Source organism: Pezoporus wallicus, unplaced genomic scaffold (genome assembly GCF_028554395.1).
Source record: "Pezoporus wallicus isolate ANWC-B61680 ecotype Strahan unplaced genomic scaffold, APGP_CSIRO_Pwel_v1 contig_3815, whole genome shotgun sequence".
Taxonomy (NCBI): Eukaryota; Metazoa; Chordata; class Aves; order Psittaciformes; family Psittacidae; genus Pezoporus; species Pezoporus wallicus.
This window is the reverse complement of record NW_026637911.1, coordinates 1,740,963-1,764,114: the sequence shown is the minus strand read 5'-3', so window position 1 is coordinate 1,764,114 and position 23,152 is coordinate 1,740,963. Positions and strand designations below refer to the sequence as shown.

The following is a 23,152-nucleotide window of genomic DNA, read 5'->3' as shown; positions in this document are numbered from 1 at the left end:
TGGAGAAGCAGTTTGTTGTTCCCAACCCCCCCCCCCCCCCAAGCTTTGATTTCCAAGGAATTTATATTTTAAGATGATCTGAAGTATGTAGAGGAATGTCCCTTCATCATGAAATCATGGGAAAGGAAGCTGTGTGTCTGCTGTGAAGGTGGAAGAGGGCAAAATACCCGGGGCAAATGGTTGTGTATTTTTATCAGTCTTATTTAAAAATCAGTGTTTCTTTAGCATGCTCACAGAGAACTTGCCAAGGATTTTTTTCTTTCCTATTATAGTAGTTGGGATTTGCCTTGAGTTACCTACAGGCAAAGGCGGATGATCTACCAGGGAATGAGTTGGAGCACACCTGCGTTGCTGCATTGTATAAACTGTGTGGACTTTGTGGCAGAAGCTGTGCTTAGCTCTGACATTAGAAAGATACATACATGGTATTGTACAATGTAGGAAGGGAAGAGAAACAAAAGAAAACAAATGGAAATGAAGGATATCCTGAGGCTTTGGTGATCATATTGTTTTAAAGAATGAAACATGAGGATTTAGAAACAAAGGATGAAAGAAGGATTATCAGATGAGGTCACCCAGGCTGGCACTGGGATGAAGAGGCAAACTGGTAATTCTTTGTTGTTGTTATCTTAAAACCAGAAATATTTAACTTCATTTTGGAAGAAGAAAACATCTGACATGGAAACTGTCATTCAAATGAAAAGCATACAGCAGTCATAATGTAATTAATTTGTAAAGAAAAAATGGAAGTGTAAGAAGATTAACTAAGGATTACAAATGTAATCGTAATAGACAATAATATTAGATCTTTGGTTGCTGTAAAAGACTGCTGACAGATAAAATAATCACCATAGTGAAATATAAGAAGTTAATTTTTATATTTCTAAATACTTTCCCTTCAGATATCAGAAAAAAAAACAGAGAGAGTTAATACTTCTGGATGGCCATAATGTTGACTACCCTCATGATTTACAGTAGGCAAAATTAATTATTTATAAAACTCTTGGTACTGAACTGACCTTTAATCAACAACAGATGGCAATCAGGTTTATTTCACTGCATGAGAGTTGCTGTTAAAGATTTCATTTACCTTTCAGATAAATCAGTCTTTACATTAGTAATTACATTTTATTTTGGTCTATTTGAATAGGACTTCATTTTATTGGCTCATTTATTTATCATTTAAGTTGCTTAAGAAGCTACTAAAGAGTTAGCACCAGGAGCTGCTAAACTAAACTGCTAATTGTTTATTTGAATGTTAAGGTATGCTTTTTTCAAGTCTTAAGTGTTTCAAGTGTTAATTAAACAAAACAGAAAAAATCAAGCTAAACTATATAGAGAATAAATGTGTTTTGTAAATGTTTGAATAAATGATTTAATTTAGAAATGGTTGTGCAATGCACTATGAAGGCTGAAATGAGTGATCTGGGGCAGGGTTTCACAGAGCTTAAGGCCAAAAGTAATCAGTCTCACTGTTTGTATCCTGGGGGCTATTACATTTCTTCTGGTTAACCCTGTATGTTCCTGGTGACTTTGAGTAGACGTAAGGCATGTTTTCTGAAGCACAGCTTCTGGGAAGATGTTGTGATCCTAGCTAAGTATGCTACTATACTGCAAAGAGCTTACTTGCTGTGAAACAGTTTCTCATGTTACTTTATACCTTAGTTTTTTACTCTGGTGTGTAAAGTATTTGAAAATTCAGGTGATGTTTTCTTGTTTTATGTGATTTGGATAGATTTGCATTTCACTCGGCTCCTTTTACTGTGAGCAGTTCAGGCTGCTATATTAAAATAGTCTATAGAGTTCCCCAGGAAGAAAGCAGACATTTGCAGGAGAAAACCAATGTTTTCAAGACAGAGAGCAGGAGAAAAATACTGACCTACCAGAAATGTTCTGCTGTAGGTGATCTTATCCTTTTCTTCTGTTTGGGTTTTTATATCTTTTGGTATCTTTGAGGGTACTGGTGCATTTGTCAGAATTTTTTTTTTAATAAGCGCCAGCAAATCAGTAACTTGTAATAAGGGATGTTATTTAAGTTTGATACTATCACACACTGAATTCCAATTTTTAATGTTTTTAATCTCTGATAGCATTGGGTGGAATTACTCAAAAGCCCTCAAATGTATGAAAGTACAGTTTAAAAAAAATTAATGTGGATAACAGTGGGTGATGTAGCTGAGTATAGGGAAGTGTTTGGGTAGTACTGCAGTCCTTTGGAGGGGCCCATCAGCACAAAGGCCCTGCCTTTGGAGTGTGAGTATGAAGAATTTAGAGCAATATAAAACATGTAAAGCTTAACTGAAGTGCAAAGGTTGTTTCATCCGCATTAGCTCTCATTGTCACTTCATCATACTGTGACTTAAGTAAACTCATAGGATCTCAGGATAACTCAAGTTGGAGGGCACTTCATAAGGATTCCAGTCCATTCAATGCATGGTCAGCAGTGAGATCAGTCTGGGTTGGTCAGGGCTTTATTTAGCCAGGTTTTGAGAAACTTGAAGGAGGGAGGCTGCACAACCTCTATGGGCAATATGGACCACTGCCCAACTGTGTTCATGGTAAAAAGCATCTCTTGATATCCAGTCAAAGCCTCTTGTTTCAGTTCACACCTACTGTCTCTCATCCTCCCACCATGCATCACCGTGAAGAGCCTGCTTCTGTCTTCTTGATAACTTCCCTGTTGGTATTGGAAGGAGCTGTTAGGTCCTGTGAAACCACCCCTTCTCCCAGCTGGAGCAGCCCAGCTCTCCAGTGTCTCCTTACAGGGCAGATGCTCCAGCCTGACTGGCCTGGGGGCCTTTGCTGAACTGCCCCCAGGCTATCAGCGTCCTTGCATTGAGGACAGGTTGCAGAACTGGATGCATTATTTCAGGAATGGCTTGATGATTTTGGAATAAAGGGGGCTGAACCCTCCCTCTATCTGCTGGCCGTGCTCCTGCTAGTAAAATCTGGGATGCTGTTCTCAGTCTCTGCACCACAGCATGCTGCTGGCTTGTGTTGAGCTTGCTTCCAGCCAGAGTGCCCAGCCTGTGCCATTCCAAGAGTTTCTTCCTTCCCAAGTACAGGACTTTGTATTTGTCCTTGCTGAATTTCGTAAGTTCCCCGTCAGCTCATCCTTCCAGCCTGTCTAAATCTCCCTGGATGACAGCCCTACCCTAAAGCATATCAAATGGTCTCCCTTGATTTGATGCCATCTGCAAACTCGATGACAGTGCAGCCTATTGCCTCCTCCAGGTCATTGATAAAGATCTTTTATACTTCCCTATGAACAGTTTTCCATTTTTCAAATGCCATATTTATCCTAATCAATTGTTTCTTAACCAAAAATATTTTTATTTGTGATACTTGTACTCAGATCTACATGGGTGAATTATGCTTAAATATATCAGGTGTAGATCAAAAGGTTTACTGAGGTTTTGTGCCAGTTTTACTGTATAAAATGCATCTTTAACAGATAAACAGTATTTCTCATGTGCTTTAGTGCAAAGTGTGTCTGTTGTTTTAAACAGGCTTTCTTAGATGTTTAATGCAGCTGTTTAGAAGAGAGTAATGATGCTTCTCCCAGGCTGTTCTGACACTTTACCCTGAGGATGGTACCTTCCATCAGAAAGGGATGAGATTCAGCTGAAAGGCAGTAGCTAACACAACTACCCTCACTAAGCCAGTGAAATGCTATGGGAAGTGTTCCTATGCAAAAACCTTCTGTAAAGGGAAAAAAAGTCCAAAGTCCAAATTAATGTTTCATTTAATATGTTTGGTGATTGTATCAATTGGTTGGGTTGTTTTTTTTTTCTTCTGAAAAGAATATGATTGTGCCTCAAGGAAAAGGAAGGTGATGCTGCCAGCAAAGTTTCTGCGGGTACAGGTGGTAACATCCAGCACCTTGCTCTTCCTACTTTTGCACCAGTCACCATCAAGGGAGGATGCTTCAGCTGCTCAGCAGTTTCATACCTGTTTATTTTCCTCAAATAACTTGTCCTGTGTTCTGAGAAACTGCAGTATCTTATGTCATCACTAATATTATTTATATCCAAGAGGATACAGAAAGCATCAGAGCCCTTCAGTTGAAGTTCTTATGAATATAAAGGCAGCCTTACCTACTAATGTAAGGTGCTTAAAATAGATTAAATGCTTGTGAATGATGCTCTTTAGTGGAAACAGAGATGACCATTAAATGATTGAATAAACTGGGGTTAAAATTTTTAGTGTGCTCCTGGGATCTTAAGTGATTGTATCATTTTCAAATATGGGAACTGGACTACCAGGTCACAACCTAAATACTTCTGCAAATTAAATTAAGGAGCTTGAACCTTGCTACTTCTAAGAGAAGAGGAATGCCTGACTCAGGTCTTTGTAGGGTGTTTGCAGATTTAGGCTCTACATTATATAATAAGCTGTCTAAATGACTTGAGATACTTAATGTGTGCACTGGGGCAGAGGCTGAGTTGCAGTCCTTAATCTCATCCATGTTCCATCTCTGTGCTGTGTATCTGACAGTGTAGATACAGCTTAGACTCCAAGTTAGCCTGACAATCATAAATATGCATTGGAGTATGATTTCCCAAAACATGCAGGGAATATGCATGCCCCAAATCCGTTGATTTTTCAATTGGAGTGGATACTTGGTTTAGAGGCTTTAGAACTTCCCGATCAAGACAGTTAACTTGGAGCATGCATTTGTTATGCTCTCAGTGTAAAGTGACTGATTTAGTGAGTGGCAGAGAGAATAAAATAATTGCATGGGAAGGAAAATGTACTTCAGCTGATGTTATTTGTGTTGCTTGCCCAGCTGCAAGGCAGTGATTCTGGAACAAGAGGGCATAGGAAGGAAGAGGGAGGTTCCCTTTGACTCGTTGCAGCTGTACAAGTGAAGAAGCCACACCAAAACAAAAAGCCCTACACAAAACAAGAAAGGAAATGCCTTAAGATCAGCTGGTAAACTGAGACAAAAATGTCACTGCCCAAACTCCTAATGAAATGTGGTGCTGTGAAAATGCCACTTCCTTGCTTGGAGGTAACAAGACATTTTACCTGGTGTCATTTTATCTGGTCTGACATAGAGACGTGAAGTCCCCTTGAGCATCTTACTAATTTAGGAGTGAGTTTGTAGACAAAAGTCCTCCTGTCAGTCAGGATCATGTAATCACAGCTTCTTCCTAATGAACAAAACATTTGTATTTAGATTGCACATTTACATTTAAAAAAAAATCAACTAAACTAGGATAGAATTTTATTTATTTTGTAAGCTATGTCTTTTTGCTTTAAGCTGAACATTTGGGAATAGGACAGAATGGTTTCATTAGCATCAAAATTACATGTTGTGAGGGCAGTGGGCATGTGTGATGGTATTCACAAGGGAAATGAACCAATGTCTGGAGCCACTGCAGTCTCATGGGAAGGGAGCCGGTGTGGGAAGCCTCGAGCTGGAGGTGCTGATGCTTGCCTGCGCTTTCCACTTGCTCTTCAGCTGCTCCTTAGGCAGTGAAAGGCTGGAGCACTGTGAACGGGGGCTGCAGGAGGGACTCTGTGAGGCTGGGAGCATGCAGGGCACTGCCTGGGCTGCTCTTCCCGGTTTGTGTGGCAGTTTGAGTCTCTGCTTCCAGTTCTGCTGGGCACTGCTTCTGGCACCTTAGCCTGGTTCTGGCACCAAAATGCAATTAAGATGTAAATTTATATAGCTGTGTTCAGACTGGCTATTCAGGAAGATCCTGTTTAGTTGCTTTGAGGCACCCAAATTTCACTTGGGCACATGAATTTCCCTTTCAGAGCAAGGGCTTTTAGTTGTTCCACTACCACATGGCATTATACTTAACTGTTTTGTGGAATAATTGCTGTAACAACCTCGGGCTTAAGACCGGATTTGGTTTTAGGTTTTTAACTTCTATCTTTTGTTTCTTAACCTTTACATTGTTTTGCTAGCCTTTGTGTAAAATTGCCAGGTATTCCTTGAAGTTGCACTGTAGGGCGTTTAATGTACTTTTTGTTCAGGATATTAAAATCAAGGTCCTGAGTTGCTTGTTCTAAATATCTCTCTTGCTTCTCATCCAGGTCAACAGAAACAGCCTGTGCAGAGCAGTGCATTCGTAAATGTGAAACAAGCCCTCACCATCATGTTTGGCACTAAGAGGTCAGTTTTCACCTTTGTTGTTACGCTTTTCATCTCCAAAAATAGTGTGGCTGTTGTGTCTGTAATCTGAAAATTTTACATTTTCCGAATGTGTTGTTATACAAAATACACAAGCTAGCTATACTGCTCTTTTTATTCTAGTGATTGGGTTTTCTTTGCAGTACTGCTCTGGCTGCTTTGACAGACATGAGGCATACAGGCCATGTAGCGCAAAGGCAAATGGTATCCCCAAGGCATTATGGGTCACAGCAACAATGCTAAGAGGGCACTGTTCTAGTGATGTAGGGCGTCCCTCCTGCTTTTGGGGTTTGGCAAGTAACACCAGGACAACAAAGCAGTGGTGTAGGATAGGTTGTTTTTTGCCACTTCACAGAGTCCATACTGAATATAAGGTCACCTCCATCTCTTATTCTGCATGATTCAATGTTATACCTCAAATGTCTCAGAAAAACCCAAACAAACCCAAAATCCAACATTTTTGAATCCATGCTGTCTACTTCCTGCATTTTTGAGTGCTATTCTTAAGTATTAGATATCCTATATCTGTCAGCAGACAGCATGGTCATACTTCCACCCCAATGCCTGCAGCCACACAAGCCATCACAGCATCAGTTTGCCCAGGTACCAGCACCTATGGGTTTTCTACAGGGGAGTGTGAGTTCTCTGTGGAACAAAAGTACTATAGACCATTCCTCCCCTATGTGAACTCCCTGATTTTTGTGCTTGTTTGAAGGCTTTTGGGTTTCTAGTACAAGCTACTCAAAGACTTCAGCGTTTGTGCCCCAGTCACATGGCAGCCTACTGAAAAGTTTGTCCTGTGAGTGGCAGAGCACCTTTAATCTGGTACCTGGAGAAGTAGCTCATCTCTTCTGAATTGCTGGGAAGAGGGGAAGCTAGCTTGCCCTTAAGTAGCACATAGGAAGCAGCATGTTGCATGCCTGCAGGAATCAGGGGTGGCAAGTAAGAAAAAGCAGCTTGGTTTTCTGAGGCATTAGCTCCCACAGTGGCTGCACAAGGCTTCAGTGTGAGCTGCATCTTCAACCTGAGTCAGGTGCTACCAGGGGCTGCCGGTCCCTTGTGCTCTTGCAAGCACGGGCACTGCTGCCTCATGAGGCAACAGAGTCAATGGGGTATTTTGTGTCTGTATGAAATGGTAGTGGCTTTTTAGGAGGAGGAAACTTTGGTCTTATTTTTAGGTAAGTGCAGAATCTGTTGTTTTGTCAATATGCTGAGTTTAAGATAACTGTCGCTGAGGGTACAGTAATGGAATTGCAAACTTCCCGTTTGAGGATTTCTGCTTTTAATTGTTTGCCTCTGCAGAACATTAACACTCAGGTTAACTAAAGACATTCTGCTAAGTGAAATAAACATGTTACATTACATTACGTTCAGGTGTGTTAGTTATTTTTGCCACTGTTTAGTGGCATATGAGCTCCTTCTGTGCTAATTTAAACATTTTTTTACTCCTAGGATAGTCTCTTTATCTTTTCTTAGCATTATGAAGCAATGGCAAAGTAAAGAATAGTGTTTGATTGGTAGCCTTGAAATGTCATTCTTTTATTTCTTTTTTCCTCCCAGATTGAATCTTGATTACTATGCAAATGAAAATTCCTTGTGAGGAATATTACAGACAAGATGAAATTCTCTTTTGTGGCCACAAACAAGGGTTTATGAGAAAAGGCACATCTGGGGAAATTAAATTCTCTGCTTCTCCTCTGTACTGTGTTCTGCTATTTTGCACTTTGCACAGACAGTTTTGAACCAATTACAATAAATAAAGGATTTCCTACTTCTGGGAGGGGAAGAGGCTGAGTGGATTTCCATACTAGCAGCCTCCTATGTGTAAACTGGGAAATTACATCAAGTATTCTTGAAATTGGTACCATATTTTGGTTAGACAGCGATTGAGTACTTGCCAGGTATTTTGTTCTCCTCATTGCAGTGCATTTTGAATTTAATTTTCACGGAGGACTGTTAACTGTGAACAAGAAAATCTTGAGATTTTATTGATAATTTTTAAAAAGTTATAAACACCTACAAGCAGACTGCCTAAAACTTGAGAGTTTTTGAAAAACTTGAGTTTGTGTCGTGGTTTAAACCCAGTCAGCCATAAGTCAGCCACGCAGTCTTTTTCTCATTCCCTCCCTTCTTTTCCTCCCCCTGCTCCTGGAGGGATGGGGAGGAGGATCGAAAAGCATGTAACTCCCATGGGTTGAGATAAGAGCAGTTTTAGTAACTAAGGTATAACATAAACCACTACTGCTACCACCAATAATAATAATGATAAAGGAAATAACAAGGGAAGAGAATACAATGCCTCACCACCTGCCGACTGATACCCAGCCCGACCGAGAAGTGAACCAGCCCTTCCTGGTAACACCGAGTTACATTGCAGGCATGACGTGCTGTGGTATGGAATAGCTTTTTGGCTAGTCTGGGTCAGGTGTCCTGTCTCTGCTTCCTCCTGGCTTCCCCTCCTCCCTGGCAGATCATGAGCCTCAGAAAGTCCTTGGTCAGACTAAACATTTGAGCAGTAACTAAAAACATTGGTGTTATCAGCGCTGTTCCCAGGCCTAAAGTCAAAAACACAGCACTGCACCAGCTACTAAGAAGGAGAAAATTGACTGCTACTGCTGAACCCAGGACAGTTTGTGACATTAATTCTCTGCCTGGAAAGAAATACTGTATTTACCTGGAAATATCATGAGGAACAAAGCTATTTTTCTATAAGATATGATAATTTGATGTTAATTTTATTGTAAAATCAATTTTTATTTAGTTCTGATGATACATTGCTAATTAGAATCTCCACAAAACATTTAACAAAATTGCAAAACTCTGACTCAAAAACTGAATCACTTCCTATCACCAGATCGTTAGAACTTATCAGGTACATAGTGTCCTGTTTCCTTTCTTATTTATACCTTTCTGGTAATTTTGTGTACAGAGTTTATTTATAGTGGATAATCCCTGTTGAATGGACTGAATAATGAAGTCAATAAAAGTGACTGATCAGAACAACTTTGACAAAATTCACATGTGGGGCAGGTATTTCTTAGTTCTTTGTAAGAAGTTGTGTTGTTAATGTGCACTGACATTGCTAACAAAGAGGTGAATTCCTATTGATTTCAATTTAATTTGAGAGCTGATCCCAGGCTTTTAAATATTGAACTACTGTGGTTTCTCTGTGTTGTCTTGTATTCGGCTGTCATCTTTTTTCTGCTGTGTTAATTTTCCTCCAGTTAATTAAATCAACAATAGACACCAGCATTGGAATAGCAGAGGTCAGTATGTATACCATTGAGTTTCTCATGTGTTGTATTGTTCGCGTTGTGCACTTATTTCAGTCTTGAAAGAGCAATTGCTGATGCTATTGTCCTCTGTGAAAGGGAAAAGTATGTAAATGGCTTTAGAGAAAGGATTTTTATTCGTGGAAACCATCTTGATGTGTGGAAGTTGTTCTGCAAGGATAGGCATCCGGAGGATTTGCAGTAAACTCTGATTGCCTACTGCTGGCATTGTTACGTTCAGGGGCACTCTAGCATGTGGTTACATGTGTTCTTCAGTTTGGGAACAGCTTATATAACACATTTACACTATGTCCACAAGCTGGAGAGTATTTCTCTGGGATGGCGTGCTCAGTTTTCTTTTCCTGCTCTAACCTAGATGAGGGTGTTTCAAAAGATGGCCTAAGTGACAAATGTAACCACCAGTGCCCAGCCATTTGGTCTCTCAGTGAGTTTAGCAGACTTAAAGAAGCAATTGCAAGAAGGTGAGAAGCATGGGGACATTTGCTGAAGTGTGTATGCAGTATGGCTCCATTTCTGGAGCTGCATCCATTTGTCCCTTTTTTTGAGGAGCCTTGCATATGTTTCAGTTGGGCTTGGACCTGTGAAGTGCGCAGACTACCAGTAGTATCTCTGGCTAATTAGAAGTTAGCTGCCACATCCAAGTCTGTCTGGGTTCTCCTGCTGTGTGTAGTGTGTCCTTTCACCTCCATTGGTTTGAACCTCAAGAAGGTCCATAGAACTAAGAGAGCAGCTAGCGCTTGTGAGGTCTGTTGCCGGTGCTTAGGCTGTTGGGTGCTAGTGTTACCAGGTTTAATTCAAAGTATTTTGGAGGAAAGAAAGAAAAAGCAACAGAAAGAGGAAGGAACTCTGATCTCCAGGCATCCTGATTGCCCTGTTGTGAACTGTCCTGGGTTCAGCAGTAGCAGTCATGTTTTTCGTTTGTGTTAGCTGGTGCAGTGCTGTGTTTTGACTTCCAGCCTGGGAACAGTGTTGGTGAAGCCGATGTTTTCGGTTGTTGCTAAGTGATGTTTACCCTGAGCAAGGACTTTGTGAGGCTCATGCTCTGCCAGGGAGGAGGGGGAGCTGTGAGGAAGCAGAGATGGGGCGCCTGACCCGGGCTAGCCAGGGAGGTATTCCATACCACAGCACGTCATGCCTGGGGTGGGGGGTAACTGGGAGTTACCCGGAAGGACACGGGCTTCCGGGTGGAACTCGTTTTCTTGGCCGGTGGTATCGTATTCTCTTCCCTTGTTATTTTCTCTTATCATTGTTGTCGTTGATAGTAGCAGTGGTGATTTGTTGCTGGACTGTTCTTGTCTCAACCCGCAGGAGTTGCACTCTTTCGATCCTCCTCCCCGTTCCTCCGGGAGCGGGGAAGGGGAGAGCCCCGGGGCGGGGGGACGGACCTCGATTGTTGTCAGCTCGGCAGCACTCACTGGGAGTGAGTGAACAAGTTACCTGACTGGGTTTAAACCACGACATGAACTCAGGGTTATTTTTATTGTGGTCTTTGTAAGGGTTTGAGTTCAGCCTGATGCACTAGTGGCTAATGCAGCTGGTAGCTTCTGTAATGTGCTGATGGCTAATTTGGTGCTTTGTGATGGGCAGCCAGGTGGTGAATGGCAGTGCTGGCAGCCTTGGCCAGTGGTCTGAGAGTTTCATGACACAGCTGTTGTTTCTGGAGGCAAACAGTTTTCTTTCCAAATCATACTCCAATCAGCCATCCTAGAAGGTTACAGTAAATTTTCTTATGCCAGGTCTGTCAGCAGTGAGTTGAGTCCTGTGATAAGTGGAAAAAAACAGTGTCTACTTACATTGGCATGTTTATAGCCTTAGATGGTAGCTGAGCTGGGCAAGTAATATGACTGGTATAGAAGAAGGGTGAAGAGATTTGGAAAGGCTCATCAGTTTTTTGGTCAGTGACAGTTACTGACTTCTTACTCTTATATTTGGTTTTGATTAGAAAGTTACAGAAGTAGTGTTCATTTATAAGCTCCAGATATGAACAGACTGTAGTGTTTTCAAGGTAATATGGACCTAGTTTTTTCTTTCCTCTTGGCTGCAGAAAGGCTATGTTTACACATGGTTTCTAAATTTCATGGGTTTTATTGGCATTAGTCCTTAACTGTTGCTGTCTTTGTTCTGATACCTCTGCCAGCTTCTAAAGGGTGTCTGCAAAACTGTCCATTGCTGAACACTAAGGGCATGTTCTTTTCTGTGGGATTTTTAAGTGTACAGAAGTAATGATCTGTTTTGACCTAAATTCTCATGGTGTTCACTATTGCCTTTCTTTTGCGTTTTAATTGGAAGTGACACTGTTTGAGTGAAGCCATAACATGCTTTTTCTCTTCTGCACTGTTACTGCATAAACCTTCCTATTGTTGAACTTTGTTATGGTAGTGAACTGCAAAATAATACCTACCAACATGGACTCTTTTACTGCCGTTTCCTAAATAATGACCTTGCAATGTCTTGCACTGTTTTATTGCTTTGCATCCTGGAAGCTGAATAATGCAAAATGATAAAGATGGTTATGTGACTTAGAACAGACACGGTCTAGTATACAGCTATATATAGGACAACAAAATGTGTAACATCCTATACTGACTGTCTCGGTTTTCGAGGGTTATTTCCCCTTTTACAAACCTGGCCATTTTTTCTAGCCTGTGCTTTGCTTAATGAAAGCTCAGATTTATTAACAGATCACATAGCCCTTCAGATAGGGTGACTCAAGCCTTCAGTGCATAGATGGTCTCTCTGTTGCAGAATTCGTCCTTCCAACATGGAATGTGGCTCTCTTCTGATAACCCACAGCTTCTCTCAGCAGCATTTGTTCTGGGTGTGGGTAGGCAAGAAGGAGAGGAAGTGGACCTGAGCATGTTGATCCAGTTATAAATGATTGCTTGCTCACATCAGATAGCAGCAGGGAAGTTTTCTTCTTCACCCTAGATGTTCACTACCCCAGGGCCAACGGATCCAGGATGTAAGGGATCAAGGTCTCTCTATTTCTGGACAGCTTTATGTGTTTGTACCTCTGGAACTTAACCTTACACCAGAACTTCAGCTTCCCTGCAGATTGGCAACTTATATTTGTCAGGTGTTTCCTTTATCAAGTTTTGCTAAGTTTTCCTCTTTTAATTGGATTTGGTATTTGCCACACACACTACTACTGACCCTTTATGCCCAGTTTCCTGTTTTCTGTCCATCTATCTTAGAGTATCTGTTGTGCATCTTCTGCCTCTTGCACTCAGTTTATCCACTTGGACTCAATTGACCTAAATTCTTTATGATCTCCTTGTGACCAGTTCCATGCGGAACTCTCTTCTCTGCAACTTCGTAGCTGCCTTAAACATGCACGTCTGGAAGGCTTACCCTCTGTTAACTTAGTCGAGTCTCACTTCTCTGAATATTACTCCTCATTTTTTACTTCTTTTGGTAATAATGAAACTAAACCCCAAAGTAGCAGTGTCTAACTAATGAAGTAGTAGGATAATAAATACCTGTTTTGCCATGGATCTACAAAAAACGTCATGAAGCATTTACAGATGATGCGGTGGGTTCACCTCAGCCAACAACCAAACACCTGCACAGCTGCTCTCACTCCACTGTCCCATGGGATGAGGAGAGAAGAGAAGGAAGGTAAGAAGATTCATGTATCAAGACAGTAATAAATGAAGTGAAAGTGCACAAGGGAAAATAAGGACGAAGAGAAAGAATAACATCTTTGACAGGTAAATGTTTAGCTGCTTTCTGGAAAGCAGGGCCTCAACACATGTAATAGTTGCTGTAGAAGGCAAATGCTCTAACCATGAATATCCCCTCTTCCTTCAGCTTTTATTGCTAAGCACAGCATCATATGGGTGTTGAATATTCCTTTGGTCACTTCTGGTCACCTCTTCCCGTTGTGTGTCCTCCCAGCTTCTTGCCCACTCCCCAGCCTACTCGAGGCAAGGGAACAGAGTGGGAAACAAAGAAGGACTTGATGAAGCAATATTAGCAATACTACTAAGGAATAGCCAAAACATGGATGTGTTCTCAACACTGTTTTAATCAAAGATCCAAAATATAGCACATACAGGCTGCTATGGAGAAAATTAACTCCATCTCAGCCAGGCCCACTACAATATAAAAAGCTCAATCAGTGTTCATATTCGGGAGCTTAAGTTACATAAAATGTTTGCCTATGTAACAAACCACAGAAAATACACATTTTTATTTTACCAGTCCATCTAATAAATATTTTTCTTCCTATACATACAAATAAATTCACAAAAACTTTAACCTGTGGTGAACAGCTTTTGAAAATTTCCTTAAAGCAGCTGCATCCTTAACTATAAAATGTGAATTAATATTTGGATATAATCTATGTTTTTAAAAATAAAAGTATAAAAGAAATTTAATTCTATTTGAATTTATCTCAAGTGATTAATGTTTTCTCTGTTACATTTTTACAGAAGTCTGGTTTACAATAAGGTTCCACTCAGCCTCATGTAGAGCCTTTTCAAAGGCATTTACACAAACTAACCAGCCAACCTGGCAGGTATCTTTTTGTTAGAGAAGGTCATCTCCATTTCTACACCAGCTTCATGCTGTAGCTCTAATGCTCAGAATTATTTAACTCTCCTACTGTGTTTCTTTGTTACATCTTAGAATTTTTGTAAGACCATCTGACTATTGCCTGCAGAGTCTTTAATTATAGGATTACACTTGCACTTCAGTTATAACCTTTAATACCTTAAGTTCCTTCTTCAAAAGTGGCTGGCACTTGAAATTACAAAGAGGACTTAACATCTCAGTGACTGGATTTTTTTGTGTCTGTGTTTTTCTTTGCATTGGAATGCTGGTGTGTTTATTTACTTCTCCAGTTGATCTCAAGTAATTAATGTGTGAGCAAAATTGCAGACACCTTTTTTGTTGTTTTTCCATTTCCCTTATGCTTTAGAAGATTCAGGAGGCACAGAGTTTCTGAGCGAGACCCTTCAGTTATGTTGTGTATGTGGCTGGCTCTTCATTGTAGAGGGGTGTGTTCTGTGTTATACCCTGTTCAAGCTCCTTCTGAAGGGCAAAACCCTGGCATTTCTGAAGTCACTGAAATTCCTTTGCTCCTATTCTGTAAGTCAAAATTTCACCTGAATTTTCTAACAATACTTTTTACCAAGAGTATGCAGGGTGAGGAAAATGCTGTTTGGTTTTGCTTTCAAGAAATGCATCTGGAAGAAAAACATGTCAAGGTATAAACTAAAGGTCAGTCTTGCTGAACGATGAAGTCAGTTAAATGTATTCACACCCCAGTTCTGTCATTTGTTCTTGCACAGGAAAGCATAAAATAATTCCCAGACAAGGATGAACTTTTCCTCAAGCTCAGATTTCATCCTGAGCTTGGGCCTCAGTGCCTTGCAGATACCTCCCGTTGTTGGTATGTTTCCAGTCTTAACAGAACTGCTCCTGTTAGGTTCTGACTATGAAATAACTTTGTAAGATTTCTTTCATTTTTAGGAAATATAGATTAGAGAATTATCAGCACTGCCATACATGACACCTAGTCTCAATTTAAAGCCACTCTAGTTAATTTCAACTTAGACGTGAAAAGCACATGTATGACAATCAGCACCTAGCAGAGCTAAGTGGCATCATCTAGACTCTGATATATTTCTCACATGTAGGAATACCTACACTGGTGATCAGAAATATTTTTTCTCTCTGGAGTTGCTTGCCAAATACCACATCTCTGAAACCTTCCAAAGCAGAACTGGTGCCATGTAATGAGGGCTGCTGTTTTGTGCTACAGACTTTTTCAAATGCTTCTGGCAATTACATGATTTCTCAGATGTCTGCCTTTCATCAGATGCTTTTTTAAATCCCTGCCCACAATCATAACACTATATTATATCAAAAGGCTTTCCTCCCTGTATCTTTATTTCCTACCAAAAATCCCAATATCCTGATCAAAACCAAACCTCATTCCACAATGTGATATACCTCCATACTGCTTGTATGTGTTATGCCCTGGGGTTAAGTTTTCAATGTGGTGAATAGTACACAAATCCTGTTGACTGCTAATGGGATTTGTTCATGCTGCTCCCTGACACCTTTTTAAACACTCATCCTGGTAATTTATTTTATTACAGTGTTACAGAAGACACTTGGTAAGCGTGTTCTGGTTCTGCATCTGGCAACATGAACCAGTCTGAGGGAAGTGGACCAACGAAATGGCTGTGTCTGTGCTGTATTGCCGCAGACAGTGGTTGTGGGTTGTTGGTTCTGTATTTATGTGGTCATAAATTGCCTGTTTTGCTGACACTTTGAAGTAAATAAAGGAAAGCATCAGCACTGCTGGCTTTCTGGCAGGAAGCCTGAGAGCACGTTGGTATGCCTTGTGTGTCTAGCTAATGCCACTTTGATGGAAAGTTTTAATTAAGTGCATGTCTGTGCATGCAGAGAAGAAATCAAAGGCACTTGAGGAGAAGAAGAAAGTGTATCTGCTCCAGACTCATCGAGGAGTAATTTGGTGAGAGCACTGAATGACTTTCAATTAATTGCAAAATATTTTCTTAAATATTGTTGGAAAGTACAAGAAAATCAGTCGAAGGGAAGACTATAAAATTAGGCTGTAGATATAATCCATTTGTTCCATGCTTGTTGGAAGATGTCATGGTAGTACAAGTCAGAGGCGTAGGGATTATGAAACAAATCTGATACCCTGGATTTCATTAAGCTCCCTAATTGTAAATATCAGAAGAACACTGGAAGCTGGTTTGCCTACAGCCAGTATTTTTGTGTTGTTATTTCTGTAACAGTTTCTAAGCTTATAAACATCAAAAAATTCATTGTTAATATGAGTATAATGTTCATGGAAAATCTTCTGTAACTAGGTAGCCATATTAAAATTCTAGCTTTGAAACTGATTACATGGGAGCTTTAGCTCTGTTTCCTGTTCTCATAGTTACAGCAAGAAAATTCACTCAGTTTTCCTCAGACTGTCTAGAGGGATAGCTCTTTATGAAAAGAGCAGTTCTGAGGAGCCTGTATAATTCATTTACTACTAGATATGGTGCATAATTTATTTTGGCTAATGTTTGGTGCATGATTCTTCGTTCTATCAGCATTATAGCAAAGCCAAAAGGGCCAGCCCAGGACTATAGAGGGCTTGTTGTGTCTTGCTGTATTCAGCATAATACCTGTAATCTTTTAATGGCCTCACTACAGCATGACTTCCACCCTTATATTAATTTTTCAGTCAAGGTAGAAAGCGGGCTTTATTATTCACTTTTTGCTGTTCACTTTTTTCCAGAAGAAAAGGAGGTAAAGGAGCTTTCTCAATAGTCAATCCAAAACTGTGCAACAAAATCAGTGAGTGGATGATTGTGTAGTCTTGTCTTTTGTCCCTGTTTGATCTCCCATCTTTAGTATAACTCTATGATACTTTTTGCGTTTTAAATAACCACAGTGAAAGAACACTAGAGAATTAAGCCTTATAACGCAAACCCTTTTGTTCCTCTGTATGACAAATGATTGGTCAGCATTTCAAATACATATTCTTGTGTGAACCATACTGTCAGATGAAACCTTCCTTCATCCCCAAAGACCCAGTTATTTATTTATTTTAGTTTCCTTAACATGAACAAGGTTATTTTCTGAACATAGAATTCTAGGGTGGATTTCCTAATATCATGGAGACATGGTGGGATGGCTTCTATGAGTGGAATGTTGGAATGGAAGGACAGAGCTCTTCAGGAAAGACAGGCAGGGGAGATGAGGAGGGGGTGTTGTACTCTACATCAGTGACCAGCTGGAGTGAGCAGAGCGCTGCCTTGGGGTGGATGAGAAGATAACCAAGAGTTTATGGGTCAGGATTAAAGGAAGGGCGGGGCCATGTGACATCACGGTGGGGGTCTTCTACAGGCCACCTGACCAGGAAGACTGGGTGGATGAGGCCCTCCATAGACAGATGGAGCAGCCTCACATTCACAAGTCTGGGTCCTCACGGGGAAACTTCAACCAGCCTGGTATCTGTTGGAGAGCGAGCACAGCAGGACACAAGTAATCCAGAAGTTCCTGGAATGCCTTGATGTGTTGAAAGGGGGAGTTCTGGTTACACAGGATGTCAAGTAGGCTGAGATACTCAATGACTTGTGAAATTGCTTGGATATATTCTGCTGTGCCCAGTGCTGATTGCCACAAGGCTCAGACTTAAAAGGTGGTTGTTACCGAGGAAGAATGGCTTTAACATGAAAGAGGATAAATTTAGATTAGATACTAGGAAGAAAATCTTTGCTGTGGTAAGGTGCTGGCACAGGCTGCCAAGGGAAGCTGTGGCTGCTCCATCCTTGGCAGTGTTTAAGGCCAGGTTGGATGGGGCTTGGAGCAACCTGGTCTAGTGGAAGGTGTCCCTGCCTGTGGCAGGGAGGTTAGGACTAGATGATCCTTAAGGTCCTTTCCAACCCAAATCATTATATGATGCTATTCTAATGTCTTTCTCTATTCATACTGATGTTTATGAAAAGTAAATCTGAAGACTGGAATAGATAATGCTGCTTTTGTAGCATGAATTATCAGAAGCCATTTCAGATTTATACAGCAAATGGTGAGTCTCATGGGAAGGGGAGAAATAAATGCAGCATATTCGACATAAGAGCAAAAAAGCCATTTATGAGAATAGTTCCAAGAATGAAAGATACCATTGACAGGTTATGTACCTTTTGGCAAATCACTGCATCTTGCATGACTTTTTCTGATCTGAGAGATGAGAAATAGTTTGGCATTTATCTGAAACTAGTTGTAAACAGAATTATGCTGTTTGTCTGTGCATTGTGGAGCAATGCCAGATGCCTCCACTGCTCAAGACAAAGAAGACAAAGAAAGGAATTGTTACGGATAACATAGGGAAAGTCCAGAACCCAGAAAAATTAAGTATCTCAGAGTTTTCCGATGACATAATGAATGCTCTGGTCCTAAGACCAGATCACCTTAAAGATCACAATTTCACATTAAATTAGAGCACTGGTCCTGACCAGAGTGTAGGGAGATGTGAGAAACGTTGCCGTTACTATAATCACGACCCCACATACCAGGGTTGCATGCAGCTCCTCAGGCAGTGCCTAGGCAGGCTCTGGACTTCGGTTCAGCAGTATGTGAATACTAAAAAGTGTAGGAAAAAACTTCTTAGTGTGTCACACAGGAACAGGTTGCCACAAGGTTGTATGGTCTCCATCCTGGGAGAGAATAAAAACCTGACTGGTTATGGCCCTGATCAATCTGTGGCAGCTGATCTGGCTCGGAGCAGGAAGATGGACTGGAGGATCCCCAGAGCTCCCCACCAGCCTCAGTGACTCTCTAGTCCACTGCTGGCTATGAAACATGAAAAAATGCCTCTATATTATGAAGTATCCAAACCACAAATTCCTGGGAGCAGGGAAGCTTTGTCCTACTGTTTGTCCTGCTGCTTTCGCTGTCTGCATTGATTTCTCTTAGGACTGGTCTTGGCCACTGTCCCCGAGGATGCTGAGCTAGGCTGACCATTGGTCTGATGAGAATGGATGTTCTTTTGTGTTAAGTGGATACTGGGCTGGACTGCAGCTGAGGAGCAAGTCTGATTAGGGAGGAGAGGTTATTTAGGAGAGGAAGGTAAAGCAATGCAGCTACACCTACGATCCATGAAGGGAGAGTCCTGACACTGAGCCATGCTTTCCAATAGGCTTTGTAACTCTGGTTGGAGATGCTGGAAATCTGGGCGACACCAGTATCCCCAGTCTGATACACCTGGCCTGCTGGTGGGCCTCAGCAGCCGAAGTGCAAGGCAGGCTGGTGCCCTTTGCTCACTGCTTCTCTACGTAAACTCAGTGCCGCTTCCTCTTAATTTTAACTGCATTAGTCCAGTTTTTGGGGACCTGACATTATCCAAAGAGCTGAACAAATTGACGTTTGTGACATTTGACCACTGGGAGGCAGGGAGCCTTCAATTTGAGTTATAGCACTTTAGTTTGAAATGTGATGCTTCTCAACTTAGGAATGGAGATGAAGCAAAGTAAAGTTAGGAAAAACAAAACCTCCAAGCTCCAAAGACTGTTGCTTCTTCAACTGAGTCCTTCATGTCTGTCTTTATAAATGTCAGTTTCTCTATAAATAAACAATTTGCTCTTTTAAAATAATTGGTGATGGCTCAATAACTCATCTTTATTATTGTATATTTTAAATATGCAGGCATCAGCATGTCAAACCTGTGCTCTTTGGGGAAAAAAAAAAAAAGGCTTTAATCATATTCAGACCTAGCCTCCCTTTCATCTGGTATTTTACTTGCTTTGACAGGTGAATATAACTTTCTGAGATCTGTGTTTTGTTTTCGAACCCACTTGCCTATTTATATATCTTTCCTTATGTAGAGCTTGTAATTTGTATTTTACCTTAACTGGTACCAGTCAGATAAAGAGGCATGTTTGTGGACATTTGCAGATTATTTATTATATTCTAGTTGCTATTTATAATATTTTCTCCTGAAAATAAAGCGTTTCTCATGTAAAAAGGGAGGTAAGCAAAACTGCACATGACAATGCAGAGGTATTTCTTATTATTGCAATTCAATAAACACCACACTGGGTGCTGCCTACAGGAAATCTCAAGAGGGAGTTTTTACAAAGGTGTGTAGTGACAGTTCAAGGGCATATGGCTTTAAACTGACAAAGGATAGATTTAGACTGGGTGTTAGGAAGAAAATTTTTACTGTAATTGTAGGGAGGCGTTGGCACAGGGTGCCCAGAGGAGCTGTGGCTGCCCCATCCCTGGCAGTGTTCAAGGTCAGGTTGGGTGGGGCTTTGAGCAACCTGTTCTAGCGGAAAGTGTCCTTGCTCATGGCAGGGGGTTGGAACTGCCCCTTCCAACCCAACCGGTTGTATGATTCTGATACTGAGTAAAGGATATCAACACTGTTGTTGCTTGGATATCTTCTTCTGTGCCCAATGCTTTAAGGCTATAATATAGCTCTGCTCCTTATTTTAGTTAATGGGAAAGAAAGATGAGAAGTTCTGTTTTCATAAGAGGTTGTATGATGTAAGGCTTCCAGGCCCTCCTCTTTGAGGAGGCATTGAAGTACCTGGTTGCTTTGGTGGGGAGTCTGTAGCCATACAGCAGTGATGGGGCGATTCACTAATGCTGTGCTAGGGGAGCTGTCAGAACCTAGCACTAGCACCGAAGGAACAGGAAATAGATTAATTCCAGTTAAACACAAGTATGAAACTACCCCTTTGAGGAAAGGGTGAGAGCAAATAGCTGGTGGACTGGCCCACAGTGAAATGATAGCATGACCCTTCAAAGAGCAAGACACTGGCTTCAGGACAGGCATACCTACAAACAAATACTGTTTTATTCAACCATTTACATGTTTTATAAAAAGTACTAGCAGCAGAAACAATAATAAGCTGCCCGATACTCTGATGACATCTGCCCATAGGAGATCCTGTTTAATTGAGGCTTGCTGAAAAAAGCTTGGCTCGCAGCAGGTACCTTTCTGCCTGTGCTATCACAATTTCTCTGTGCTGTCAGAAACAGCTATGTTTTATTTTCACTTTCTGGACAGCCGTGTTTCCTCATGCCAAGGCTGCCCTTTGGGCCTGCCCCTCTGCAGTGTGATTTGTGTCAATAGAGATCCAGGACTCCTGCACTGAGAGAATAGCGTCTGCATGCATCACCTTTAATGTAAGGATAGACTTACATTCTCTGAATTAATTCCAGTTCATAAAGCTGACATTTAATTGACATCAGATTTAACCATAAATGTCCTCAGCAGAGTTAGTCCAGCTTTCATGTTTTAATAACTGTGAATGGAACAGAGCCCCAGGTAGATTCCTTTCAAGGTAGATTCATTAGGGCAAAAAAAGATCATTATCTGCTGGTAATGGATTGTTTCTCAGTAAGATAAACAGATGATTTGAACTGCCAGTGTAGGCTTGTTTTAATGACAAAGGGAGCAGGTGAGCCATGGTATCCTGATTATTCATTTTACTTCTCTTTTTAAAAATCCTTGAAGACCACAGAGTATTGGAAATATACTGTCCTGTCTACTAAAGAGCAGTAGCAGAAATGAGGTATCTCAGAGCTCCCTCTGTGTCCACCTCCTTAGCATATACTTGGCTGAACTTTGTCTAATTCTTTTCAAGGTGATGTGTGGATTTGGTGTCAGAAGAGAAATAATAGAAGCAGTTTCCATCCATTTCAGCTGTTCAGTCACTCATGCTGAGTGATAAGCACTGAACAGATCTGGGTATCTGCTATGCCTTATGATGAGCATATAGTGAGAGGGTCTCTGCTGTGCTGTATTCTCTAGTCCGTGGACAACATTCATAAGACCAGGATGAGAAAAATTTGGTGATAGCCATTAGTCTACTGGAGAAAATTTTATATGAAGGAAAACATGCAATGTGGCAATATCCTATCATGTATGACAGTGCTGGGGTGGTAATGGTAGAATCCTGCCTTGCTCATAGTGATCTATTCCCCTGAAACCCCTTCAGGGGGGTTTCACGTGGGTGTGGGGTCTGCCTGTGTTCTTCCCCTTCTGTTCAGTAAGGGCTGTGTTCACAGGTACAGCTCTGGCTGCAGCTGCTGCACAGGAATAAGGAAATCCTTATTGCTTATTGATTGAGAGATCGAATTTAATAGAGGCTTGCTGAGAGAAAACTGTTCCTTTGGTGAAGCACAACCTCTTTCTGTGGCTTCTATGTCCTGTTTGCATTGGCATACTGAAATATGTTTGTTTGAAAAAGTGTATAGTCTCTTTCTTAAAAAAACAACACAGTCATTCCCTGTATCTTATTTACCAGAAGCATTCCCTCCTGCACTTCTCCAGAGAGAGAACAGATTTCTGAGCTGCCTGTGGTTCTGTACTTCTTGCCTCGTGACATTTCCTCACAGGAAATGTTTGCAGCTCATGCGAATGTTGAGAGTTTGGTCTCGGTCCTTGTGACTAGCAATGGCTAAGATACATGCAGTTTCAATCCTGGAAAAAGTTGACCTTGTGATTCCTTTAATAATGGAAGCTATTTAGGTCTGGATATCTTGTCTAGCTAATATGATTATTTTGGTTTTAAATTAAAAAGAGCTGAACGTGTTCATGTGAAGAATTTAAACGTAGCCTCACTAACCAGCTTGTACATAAAAGTGCAGATCTTGGTGTGTGAAGGTGAAATAGCTGCCATGCATACTGGTAATCAGATTTTTCAAATTTTTTTTTTTTCCCTCAAATGCCTCTCTAGATTCTGTCCAGTGCATCATGTAAGTTTCTGTAGGCCGATTTATAGGAAGAGACTGCCTTCGCAGCTATCATTGTATCAGTTAATGTGTGCATTGCCACAACTCGGTGCGTATTCTTAATAGTGATTGTAATCTGTGTAGCAGATTAACATAGGATTTGGCAGATTTTATTATTCTGTGCAGGCCTTTAATTCAGGATGAATGATCTGCTAGAGAGTAAGGAACTGAACTTTCTACAGGGGTTTCTTGATGAAATCCTATGGTTTTTGTTGTTTACGATGGCCTTGAATTTAACCCTCCCTCTGCCTCTTTTGTTTTGACTGTTATAGCCTGTGAATATGGAAGAGTTGACTTGGAAGTGTATTGTATTTTATTGTATAATTATATTGAAAATCCAAATGAAATCTCATCTTCATACCTAATTCTGTCATTATGGTGTGTTACTGAAAGAGAAATGCTGTTAACTACAAACTATGCAGAGCTCATGGCTGTG

The 23,152-nt window shown here is 40.9% G+C and overlaps 1 protein-coding gene across 6 annotated transcripts in view; it reads left to right on the top strand.

Annotated features, from left to right (window-relative positions):
• The first annotated feature begins 6,048 nt into the window (after window positions 1-6,048).
• Window positions 6,049-23,152, top strand: part of OXR1 (oxidation resistance 1) — a 221,272-nt gene continuing 204,168 nt past the window's right edge. For 4 of the 6 annotated variants that reach the window (XM_057408214.1, XM_057408217.1, XM_057408215.1 and 1 more), the window contains exon 1: window positions 6,049-6,127. In XM_057408214.1, coding sequence (XP_057264197.1) covers window positions 6,111-6,127 — 17 coding nt within the window. In that variant the 5' untranslated portion in view covers window positions 6,049-6,110. Of the gene's footprint in view, window positions 6,128-14,361; window positions 14,530-23,152 lie in introns of those variants that run through there. The other 2 variants (XM_057408213.1, XM_057408212.1) reach the window with 2 other exon arrangements.